Source organism: Lemur catta, chromosome 5 (assembly GCF_020740605.2).
Source record: "Lemur catta isolate mLemCat1 chromosome 5, mLemCat1.pri, whole genome shotgun sequence".
Classification (NCBI taxonomy): domain Eukaryota; kingdom Metazoa; phylum Chordata; class Mammalia; order Primates; family Lemuridae; genus Lemur; species Lemur catta.
In genome coordinates, this window is record NC_059132.1 from 36,702,177 (window position 1) to 36,714,256 (window position 12,080).

General features: G+C 50.0%; 1 protein-coding gene across 1 annotated transcript in view; it reads right to left on the minus strand.

Moving 5' to 3' along the window:
• The window catches only part of LOC123638758 (nuclear pore membrane glycoprotein 210-like), a 72,296-nt gene that overhangs the window by 30,222 nt on the left and 29,994 nt on the right, over positions 1–12,080 (minus strand). Inside the window, exons 5-9 of the mRNA XM_045552587.1 lie at positions 10,870–11,020; positions 8,907–9,039; positions 5,794–5,952; positions 5,150–5,218; positions 4,058–4,164 (exon numbers count right to left, since the gene is read on the minus strand). Coding sequence (XP_045408543.1) covers positions 4,058–4,164; positions 5,150–5,218; positions 5,794–5,952; positions 8,907–9,039; positions 10,870–11,020 — 619 coding nt within the window. The remainder of the gene's footprint in view (positions 1–4,057; positions 4,165–5,149; positions 5,219–5,793; positions 5,953–8,906; positions 9,040–10,869; positions 11,021–12,080) is intronic.

The following is a 12,080-nucleotide window of genomic DNA, read 5'->3' on the forward strand; positions in this document are numbered from 1 at the left end:
TCCCATTCGTGAGTCTTTCAGATAAGTATCCCGGCTTCTGCTTGAATACCTCCAGGGACAGGGTGGTCACTACCTACAGAGGCAGCTAGTCCATTGCTGACTCCTAAGAGCTCTTGGCCTTGGATGGAAGGTCTCTCTCGCCACAGGCCCACCCTCAGGGCTTACGCATAACACTGGGTGCCAGGTAAACATGCACAACAAGGTGCCCACATGTCACGGACACTGGGCCTGCGTTTCCTAACTTGGAACTCCCCGCTTCTTGATAACTGGGAAGTCATTTTTAATTTCTAGAAGTAAAGAAAAACCAGGCACATGTCAAGTAGCCAGAATTCCTGAAGGTATGTGGTTTTCATTCCAATGTGCAGGGCCTGACAGTGAACACACACTCACGTGGGGGAGCATGGTGAGGAATTCCCTCTCTTCCGTGGAGGACGGAAGAAGCTCGGGCGAGCGTTTCCTCCGGCTTCCTCCCACCACATACGCTCATTTTCAGGGGTGCGGGGAGTGGTTTCTCTTGCTCTGGTCTACAGCGACAAGCCTAAGCAGTCCTGCCAGCTGAGAGCTGCCTCTGAGAGGAACAGAAGCGTCCTGACTTCCTCACCCTTCTGAGGGACTGAGCTGGGAGGAAGCACCCTCTCCACAAGATGGGGGAGACTGAGGCTGAACGCTGAGGAAGATTAAAGAAACAAAACCAACAAACCACCCAATAAAATAAGCAGAAACAAACCTGAATTAACCAAAAGTTTAAAAAAGGAGAGGGTTTCACACAAAAACAGAGATTTCTGTTTTCTCTGGAAAAGTCAGAAGCTCTTGTCTTACAAGGCCCCATTCTGACACATCAAGTCTCGGCTAGAGGTTCCAGTTCTGGCGAGACAGTGTTGAGGCGGTCCACGGATCCATACCCCACGCCCCAGCAAAACTAGTGGAAATTACGAAAAACACACACAGCCATTTAAAATCTCTGCAATGATTTTAAGAGCATACAGTAAATAAAGAAACATTTACTCAAGAAAATCTGCTACAACTAGAGAGGAACCACAAGCGTCTGTGGTATCTGAAATAAGACCCACACGCTCCCTGCAGCCTCTCAGCTCAGGGAGGAGGATGCCACTCCAGAGTGGCCCGTCCAAGATGACAAGGCTTCCTCACTCCCCAGCTCCCAATCTGGGGATTTTCTTCCCAGGAGAGGCAGGATGTCAGATTTTCTCACCCTGCCCCCAGCTACCTGTCCCTGAGGCTAAGTCCCAGGCACCTGTGGCTGAGGGTTGGGGGCTCCCTTCCTTCTTCCTCCCAGCCCCCACTCATGGGATAGAGGCGCTGCCTTGGGTGCCGCACCAGTGAGAATATGTGGCTGGCACAGTGGGGATCCATGCGAGGAGCAGCCAGCCGGGGAATATTGGGGCTGCTGTCCCCACTCACCAAGTGTTCAGCTCCTGAAGTGCAGGTGTCACCCAGAGAGAAGCACACCATTGCCCCCTGCCCCAGTGCCATAGTTCTGGCTCAAAGTTTTGGCCTGGAAAGGAAGCAGTCATCAAACAGAAAGCTGTGACTACCTCCCTCCCCAAAGGAACTGACTTCATTCACAACTGAGTCTGGAGAAGTTCCAGCCTGAGAACACTATCAAAGCCAGTGGTGGCAGCCCTGAAAGGCAACCCAGAGGGGCTGAACAGCCACGGGACACAGGCTGCACTGGAGCCTGGCAAGATTTCCAGGAAGAAATGGAAAAACAGACAGATTGGAAGAGCCCTCCTGCGGTCAAAACAAACCTCAAACACCTCCTTTGGGAACCGTCCTTCAAAGGATCCCGAGTGTGACTGGACCACGACCGTCTGTGCCTCAGGGCATAAGTGAAGACGACAGAGCCGTCAGCCTCACTTACCGGGGCCAGCTGTTGGGTTCTTAGGTAAAGAGACAAAGAAAACCCCACAAAAGCCACTGTCCTCCCAGGGTGACTCTGGGCACACCAAGGCTTCGTTCCTGCATACTGTGGGCAGGGCAGCGTGCGTGAAAGTGAGTGTGTGTGTGTGTGTGTGTGTGTATATCAGACTTCAGTAAAATAATACAGCCAGTCACTAAACAAGTAAACAACCACATAACAAGCTCTGGGGTTGGGGTGGGGGTGAGGGACCAGTACTCAAAGTTTCTACAATATATTATCTAAAATGTCCCAGTTTCCAACAAGCCATTAGAAGACATGAAAAGAAACAAGAAAGTATGACCCACACACCAGAAAAAAGGCAGGCAACAGAAGCTGCCTGGGAGAGCAAGCAGATGTCAGATTCGCCAGACGGAGCCCGCAAGTAGCCATCATCAGTGTGTTCAAAGAGGAAACAATGGTTCAGTAAAGGACGATCTACTACGCCTGTCACATCAGACAGAGAATATCAGGAAAGAGGCAGAAATTAGAAAAAAGAGACCGATAGAAATTTTTAAGTTGCAAAGTGAGTAACTGAAACCATTCACTAGAGGGGCACTAGAGTAGATTTGAACTAGAGAAAGAAAGACTTGGCAAACTTTAAGACAGACTGACAGACATTATGCAAGCTGAAGAACAGAGAGAAAAAAGCCTGAAGAAAAACAGAGCCCCAGAGGGACGTGGGTACCACCAAGTGCACCCACAGGTGCTCAGAGGGAGACCTGGAAAGAGAAGAGAAAGGGAAAGGAGCAGAACAAACTCAAAGCAATAATGGCTCAAAACTTCCCACATCTATTGAAAGATATTAATCTGCACATCTAGGAAGCCCAATGGAATCCAAATGAGATAAATGAAAGAGACATGCAAATAGAAGAACCCTCCTGGGGTTTGGACAAATCTCAAACACTTCCTAAGAAACTATCCCTTCAAAGGGTCCTGAACTTGATTGGATGAGGTTCTGTAAACTAAATCACAGTTTACACAATGTTTAAGGCCAAAGACTACAAAAAAATCTTGAAAGCAGGAGAAAAATGGCTCTGCATTTACAAGGGAACCCTGTTAACAACTGACTTCCCATCAGAAACAATGGAGGGTAACACATTCACAGTGTGCAAAACAACACCCCTCAGCCCCTGCCCACCAAGAATCCTACATCCAACAAAGCTAACTCAAAATGGAACAAAGACTGAAATGTAAGACCTAAAATTATGGAACTCTTAGAAGAAAACATAGGTTACAATTTCATGACCTCATATTTTCAATGCACTCAGATATGATATCAAAAATACAAGCAACAATAGAAAAAACAGATATGTTGTACTTCATCAAAACTGAAAACTTACGTGCTTGAAAGGACAATACCAAGAAAGTAAAAAGACAACCTACAGAATGGGAGAAAATATTTGCAAATCACATCTCATAAAGGACTTGTATCTAGAATATATAAAGAACTTCTACAACTTAATAAAAAGACAAAAAATAGGCAAAGGATGTGAATAGATATTTCTCTAAAGAAGCCATACAAATGGCCAAAAAGCACATGACAAGATGCTCAACATCATTAGCCATCAGGGAAAGGCAAATCCAAATGGTAAGGAGATACCAGTTACTATCTCAGCATAGGATGGCTACACTTAAAAGGTCTCATAAGTGTTGATGAGGATGTGGAGAAATTGGAACCCTCATATACTGCTGGTGGGAATGAAAAATGGTTCGTAAGTGTTCGTAAGTGTTGCCACTTACGAAAACGATCTGGCAGTTCCTCAAAAAGTTAAATACAGAGCTTCCATAAGACTCCAGCAATTCCACTCCTCAGCATATACCCAACAGAAATGAAAACATATGCAGCCAGAAGCCACCACCCATCCCCACTGCTTGAACCCTGCCGCCATGGTGCCCTCTCCCCACAAGTCTGCAAGGAGTCTGCTGGGGACCCAGCGTGCAGACCCACGGGCTCTGGAAATGCCCCAGAGACCCCACGACAGTGTCTCCCACAGACCTAGGAGCACCACTAGGAAGCAGACGGCCCCTCCTCAGTCTGCCTGCACAGGGGCCCTACTGCTCTGGGGACTGCTTCTTGGAGCAGCTGCCTCAGAAGACAACCCCACATTATGGCCCCACCAGGACTGAGCGAGCACTCACGTCTGACAGGTAGACCTTGTTGCTAGACTTGTCAAAGACTTCGATGGTGATTTCATATAGGCGGCCTGTCTCAAGCACCCATCTGTCACCAGGGTGGACTGTGAACCCTAAAACACATAAAGGGGGGAGTCTGAGGACTCAGGACTCAGACACAGCATGGCTGAGGAAGAGGATGGGGCCAAGCACCATCAGCACAGGGGCCCCACAACTATTCACCTGGCTTCCTCCCTGGAGAAAGACTGGCTGCCTGAGTACCGAGCCGACTTCCCTGGCACTGACCTTGAACATATCCTGCTCTGGCTGCTCGAGGGCTCAAACTCAACGTTATCCTCTGTAAGTCTGCTCTGAATCCACAGTCGATCTATGCTCTGAACCACAGTAGGTCTACAATCTGAATCTACAGCGCGTCTACGTTCAGAATGAAGCCTGGCACAGAGCGCCCTTACCATGAGCCAGCCCTGCCCTCCCAGGCCTCTGCCCTCTTCCCACTGCACTTTCTTGCTGGCCCCCGTGAAGCCCTGTGCTTTCTCACCTCCACACCACTGCCAAGCTGTTCCCTCTGCAAGGACACCTTCCCCCAAAAGCAGCTCCCTCTGAGAAAATGCCTGCCCTAAATATCATCTCTCAGATTCCTCCCCTCCTCCCTCAGCCAAATGCCTCCCCCACCTTCCTGCCAAGGCAACTGCCAACAGTCACGTCACCTTAGGGCCCCTCTGTAACTGAGCTGACCACTGGGCCCCTGACCTGACCTAGCAATGATCAGGTCTGGGCAAAGCCCTGGTATTAATGTCAACATCAGGAGGAGACGAACCCTCCTGGGGTTCTCTGCCCTGTCCTGTTCCTCTCCCTGCCGAGCCTTCCACCTGCCTTGCTCGGGACTAGCTCCATTCTGTTTGTATCTGCACTGACCAGGGGAAGGCTGGGGAGGGGCCCAGGCAAGGGGGCGCTGAGTGTGCCGGCCCCAGGCCTTGCAGGCAGCAGAGCTGACCAGAGTGAAACATTTTCTGCAAAGTTATTGCTTTTCTTTCTTCTTTAAACTCATGTAGTCACAAATGAGCAGCATGCAGGAAGGCCCAGAAGGCCCACACTCACCCAGGTATCCAGGTTCAACCACGTAGATGGTGCTGTTGGGTAACCTAGAAGCACCCTGCATGCGAATACCTGAATTCTTAATTAAGGAGAAAGACAGCAGATAAGCCAGCTGGCAGGCTTCATCGTGGCTCAGACGGCCTCACAGGGATAGAAGAAAGGATGACACTCCCTGGCTTTGGCCAAGTGGAGCAGAGGCATTTTCAGAATCAAAGGCTGCCCTCCATTTTCTATGCCAGCAAAGGGCAATTTCTGCAAGAGCCATCCGAGACCACACAGGACACAGCAACAAGTTTGGGACATCAACCACCCATATGCTACCATGGAAACAGCCTCTGCCAGGCCCCCTCTGAGGAGGCTGCAGGTTACCGGAAAAGTCTGCAGAGGTGAGGAATGACACTCAGCTCCTGCCATTACCTCCCATCTCCGGGAGCCCCTGGGTGAGTCACCCACAGACGCGCCAATTCCAGCCGGCAATGCTATTTCGGTTCTGATTTTCAGACCATGGAGGGGAAACAAGGCTATTTTTAACCTTGCCTGGCTTTCAGGGAGAAAAACAACTTGACTTCAAAACGGCAGACCCAATGTGCCTACACACACACACACACACACACACACGCACACACGCAGGCCCAAGAAGAGGATACTCCTGTGGCCAAGGACGAGGTTGCTCTGACCGAGCTGCACTGCAGTGACCATCGACGTGTCCTGGGCCAGGACAGCCACGGGCCGGGCCGGGTCTCCTTCTGGGCCTGGGATGCTGTTCTGAAGCTGCAGCTCGTACTGGTCGGAAGGCATGGAGAGTTCTAGCCACCAACCACCCAACAAACAGAAACACAGAGAGAGAACAAAGGTAGAGAACGTTAGAAGCCAATATGCCCCTCTGAAACTCTGCGCCCTGTTGTCAGCACAGCTGCTTGACTTTTTTTTTTTTCCGCTTCATTTTTTTAGTGCTTTAAATTTTAAAATTGTTCTCCATGCCTGTGAACAAAGTTGACACTCCATGAATTTTTAGAGGCAATCTGGTTCCTTTTGTGACTGCCGTAACCCATATATATATATATATATATATATATATATATATATATATATATATATATATATATACACACACACACACACACACACACATATATATACACACACACATATATGCGTATATATATGTGTGTGTGTGTATATATATATACATATATATATTTTTTTAAGTTAACCACAGCCTCTGAGTTATATTGCCACTTGCTTGAAGAATACTAACACTAGGCCATTTCTGATCACCATGGAAGTGAACTCTTTGTTTCTGCACCCACGGGGACAAGTGGCAGGGGGTGTTATGAATGCTTCTGTCCAGCCTCTAGGGGTTTCCAAAAAGCCTCTCTCTGGTCAGTGGTCTCCCCCGGGGCCTCAGTAGCTAGGTCTGCAATTGCAAACAACAGACTCTCTTACTGTCCCTACCACCCTCAGTGTCTTCCTGCTCTGTGTCACACTGCGTCTACTTTGCAGAAACAAACTTGCCCAACCTGAACCAGGATGGAGAACACTTTCCCCGGGAAATAACGGTTTTCAGAGCCCGTCTCGCCCGCGCGTGTTCCTCAGCCTGTGGGCAGACACCACCAGCACTTCTGATAGAAATGGCCACCGCTGCCCAGGGACGGAGATCCCTCAGGACCACACTAGGTGTCTCATAAGCACGTTCCCCGTCTCATCCCTCATCAGCCCTGGAGACAGCTTCTCCCGATGGCCACCTGTCAGAGCTGGGGGCTCAGGGGATCAGGAGTAGCAGCCAGTGAGGAAAAGAGCAGGGATTCTGAGTCTCGAGAGCTCACCCACTTCCACAGCCACTCTTCCAAATCCTCACGAGTTCCTAACCAGTCACCCACTCACTGTCCCCACAGGTGGGGCCACGTTCTAGCCCTCTAGCAGGAGCGAGGAAAGAGGACACAGGGAGCCGCAGACAGCATCCCTGCTTGCCCCTCCTCTCTAGGTCCCAGCTCAGGGCCTGGCACATAGGGTGCCCTGCCCAAGTCTCTCAGAGGAATTTCAGCTAAAGTATGTCTCAGAATTCCCAGGAATTCAGGTGGGAATTCTAAAAGGCAGGCAACTTGCCTACCTCCTGTCCTGAGGTGTTTTTTGTGTGATCTAAAGAGTCCCTAATAATTTGCACTAGAGCAGAAGGTTCTCAAAGTGTGGTCCCTAGACCACTATCATTGCCTGGAACTGCAAATGATGGGCCCGGCCCAGACCTACTGACTAACGCTGGGGCTGGAGCCTGTGCTTTCACAAGCCCTGCAGGGGAGTCGGATGCAGACTAGAAGTGAGACCCCCTTAGGGAACGCACAGCTCACTTCCTCATCTCTAAGTAGGGGAAGCCCAGCCAAGCTGGGCTGTGATTCTTGTAGATTACGCACCCAGTGTTCAGAATAGGGCAGCAGTACATGAAAGATAAATGTCATAATAAAATAGCACAATTGCTCAATAAAGCAATATTACTTTATGCTGCTTACTGAAACACTAGCTTCCTCCCTTGTTTAAAGTTCTCCAAATGAGTAAAGCCATTGTGGGAAATGAAAATATTGACACTCAAGGGGTCTGACATAGCACAGATGTAACCCTCTTTGCAAAACCCTAACACTGAAACTAAGGAGCTTTTTTGACAGACTCCTTAGAAACTTTTTTTTTTTTTTAGAGATAGGGTCTAGCTCTGTCACCCTGGCTGGAGTGCAGTGGTGTGATCATGGTACACCACAGCCTCCAACTCCTGGGCTCCAGCAATCCTCCCACCTCAGCTTCTTCAGTAGCTGGGACTCCAGGTGTGTGCCACCATGCCCGGCCTCAAATACCTCTTATCACATGGACTGGCCCTGAGCATGACACTCTTATGCCCGAGACCCTTTAGGCCCTGTGTTCTGGCTGTTAAACACAGGTGACTTTGAACAAAATGATAAAGACTCTTAGCAGGACTGGTACTCCATTAAGAACACTCACTGTCTAAAACACGGTGCAAGCACTCAGCACGACTCCACTCCCATTCATGTATTCTGCCCTTGCAGCCCAGGCAGAAAGGCCAGGGCTCCAATGAGAAAGTGAGTCCTGGAGACAGGCGGTAGACCACCCAAGTATGCTCAGACCAGGGGCAAAACCCAGTCCAACGCAAAGCCCACAGCGCTTGACCTCCTAACACTGAAGAACTGCTATACCCAAAATGACTGGAAGCAGGGACTCAGATATTTGCACACCTGAGTTCCCGGCAGTATTACTCATAATAGCAAAAAGGGGGAAGCAACCCAAGTGTCCGCTGATAGATGAATGGGTCAACCAAACGTGGTCTATTCATACAACGGAATGTGATTCAGCCTTAATGCCGAAGGATATTCTGATACCTGCTACAATGTGGATAAACCTTGAAAACACTGTGCTAAGTGAAAGAAGCCAGACACAAAAGGACAAATGCCATATGATTACACTTATATGCGGTATCTAGAGGAGTCAGATTCACAGACAGAAAGTGGAATGGTGCATGCCAAGGGCTGCGGAGGGGAAATTAGGAGTTAGTGTTGAATGCGGACCGAGTTTCAGGTTGGGAAGATGAAAAAATTCTGGAGACGGATGGTGGTGATGGCTGCACAACAGTGTGAATGTACTTAATGCCACTGAATTATATACTTAAAAATGGTTAAGATGGTAAATGTTACATGCACTTTACCACAATAAAAAAGGGGTGGGGGAAGCATCTGCCATGATTACTGAGTCACTGAGTCACCTGTGATCTTCCCTTGCCTGATCTTCTGCACCTTGTAGCAAATGGCAGTCCCCACCATCAGGTAGACGTCGTACGCTGGATTCAGAAGGATGTTCTCCAAAATCAGCAGCCGGACCTCTGCAGGGTGCACATTCTTGGCACAAAGAAGAGGGTAGAAAATGTGAGTTGGGAATGGGGGGGGCGGTGGTCAGTATCAGCAAGACAAAAAAAGTTTTTTAAAAATACATGAGAATAGAGCAGTAAGAGTAATGAAAGAAGATGTTACTCCCAACCCCCAGCTTCAGGCCCCAGAAACCCCAGGGGAACCCTGTGTGAACACCAGGCACACAGGCCAAGGTCATTACCAAAACATACTGAGCACTGAGCACCTCTCTTCAACATTATGCATGTCACATCTTGATTTAAATTACTAATGATTAAACAGAAAGGAGAGGAGCCAGAGTGAACTCTGTGGATGCTACAGCCACCAAGAGTTCACCTTCTCTCCCCACAAAAGCCCTGACATCCATGGAGTTTGGGAAGGCCCAGGCCAAGCTGCACAGAGAAAAGCCTGTGTCTGTGAGGAGCCCTCAGCCCCTACTCCTTGGCCTGTTCCCCTGCCCACTCTGCGTCCCCCCCGGGAACTCCTCCTCAGGAGAGCTTGTGAGAGCCTCTGCAATGGGAGAAAGACGCAAGGCACCCTGCCTAGGGCCCCAATCTGGGTCATCGGATTCTCCAGGGGCTGCTGCACCTTTCACTGTCTTTGGCCTATGTGACAGCCCTGTCCGTTGTAGAAAACTGAAATGCAATTATATTTTTTCTGGTGGAGATGCAACTCATCATCACCCTATGGATGTGAGCAGTTTTGCATCTCTGTGTAAGTTCATTTCAGCATCCCCAGTGGCTCACGCATGTGTCTGCTCTTTGGATTCTCCTCTGAGCCTGCTGCAACACTTTACGTGGTTCCTAACAGTAAGTTTAATAATATCTTTGACACATTAAAAAGAAAAAAGCATACCAAGCACCTACCATGGGCTGGGCGCGGTGGCAGGTGCTTTCCAGCATGGCAGGCACAGAAGGCCATTTACTGACCATGCATAGAACAAGGAGTCTGCCTTTCCGGCTCAGCAGTGGGGTCAGCTTCACCCCAGCCCTGGGCACCCACACAGGGGCACACTGTTTCCCAACACTACCTGCAGAGTCCTGTGGGATTAGCCCCTGTGACATGGCATGCCCCTATTTTCCATAACCCTCCAGGACTCCCGAACTACTGGCTAAACTGCTAGAAAGTCAATCAGAAAAGGATTTCTCTTTGTCTGCTGCTTTACAAACTTAAATGACAGACGAAGTAGCACAACCTTCCTGCCCGTGCTCCAGACACTAAGCAAAAAGTTCTCAGGGTTGCAGCTCAAATCGAGGCATGGATGGGAGGGACATTCACCCACAGGAACTGGGAGGAGCCAGGACCTCGGCTAAACCCATCCTCACTCTCCTTTCCTCTGTCCCGTCCCTCAGAGAATGGGATGTTGATGGGGAAACAGGTACTAGTGAGGCTCGACAGGGTTGGTGGTCTGGTGTTGGGGGTGGTGGTGAGGAGCCCTAGTCCCCTACAGATGGGACCACTGGGCAACCAGTCTCCAGGCTTCAAGTGGGGCAGAGGGAGAGCCGGCACAGAAGACAGCAGGAACTCCCAGTTTTCGTCAGGGTCCCAAGTGCTTGGGTGTGTCCCTCTAGCAGGACAGGGCGGCAGCTGTTGAAAATCAGCTAGTAACTGGAAATACTCCTGCTCTTGGGCCTCCCTTGAAACTGAGAATAAGCAAACGCTTTATGATTCCAGAGATGATGTGCCTCTTCCTAAGCCGTGGTTCAAATTAACAAAAATAGAGACTCTGCCCAAAAGACACAGTGGAGCATCTCACTTCCACTATCCGACGTGTCCAGGAGCGTGAGCAGGAAGTCATCCTGATTTCGCCCCACAGCCCACCTTGTAGATGGCCTCCTGGATGCGGGCCTTGAGCTTGGAGCTCCCTGTCTTCATCCCAGACACCAGGATGGTATCGCCCTGCTTGGCTGCCTTCTCCATCTCCGAGATGTAAGAGGGAGGTATGTATGTAGACTCCAGGAAAGTGAGGATTCTGGAAAAGAAGCTCGTTGTCTAAGTTCACTGGTCAAACCTGAACACAAGTTCATCAGAATCTACCACGACATTTGCCATCAGGACCTCCCACTAGGTGCCTGACACTGAAATAAGGGGTGTCCCCTAGTCAGGGCTTTTTTAAGACATGTCCCTGCAACTTCCTACATCAGAATTGCCAACGTCCTTGTGAAAAATCCAGATTCTTGGCCCCTGGCCCAGCCTTTGTCTGCAAGAAGCCCAGGAATCTGCATTATATCAAAATCCACACGTGACGATAAACACTGAAATTTGAGGACACCAGCTTAGTCCAAACGGGAAAAGTGAGGCCCATGGAAATTAAGCAGCAGGCCCCAAGAACGCAGCCCAACCAAAGCAGTGTCAGCAATGCCCTGGTCTCACCCCCGCCTAGCGCCTGACTCTGGGAAAGGATCCTCAGTGGCCTCCCCTCAAACTTCATGGATGTGGACACATTACACCTCCTCCTCCCCACGCGGGGCTGCGGGAGAGCCCCAGGACAGGGAGAAGTCAGGCACGTGGCAGACCCTCCCTGGAGCGTGGCCAGTAAGCAGGGCTGGCTTGAGAAGTCCTTTCCATACACCTCTCACTTCAGCCTGTGACTTACAAACCAGCCCTCCGTTCCGCCTCAACAAGAGCAATCTGCCGGACACGCTTCCGTTCTCCCCACGGTCTGCTGGATGCTGTGCCACACCGTGATTTATTTCCTCCCCCAGTTTTACGAGGTGTCACATGCCGAACTGAATGAAAATCCAGGACAATCCAGTTCCATCACACCTTAGCATCTTGGATTTTGGTTAACATTCAGCTCAGGTACCAAGCTGCCTGAAAGCTTGGGGGGACACACGGGGCCTGGTGGCCCAGAAGGGGCAGGGAACTGGCATTCCCTGAACATCTAGTATGCACCAGGCCCTGAGCACCGATCAACCTGCCAACCCACACGGTGTCCCTCAGAGGGGGGCACAGTAATCGCCTCTGGTTGTCTGTTTCATAGAGAGGAAGCTAAGGCTCAGACAGGTTACGTTCCCTGCCTAAGGCCACAG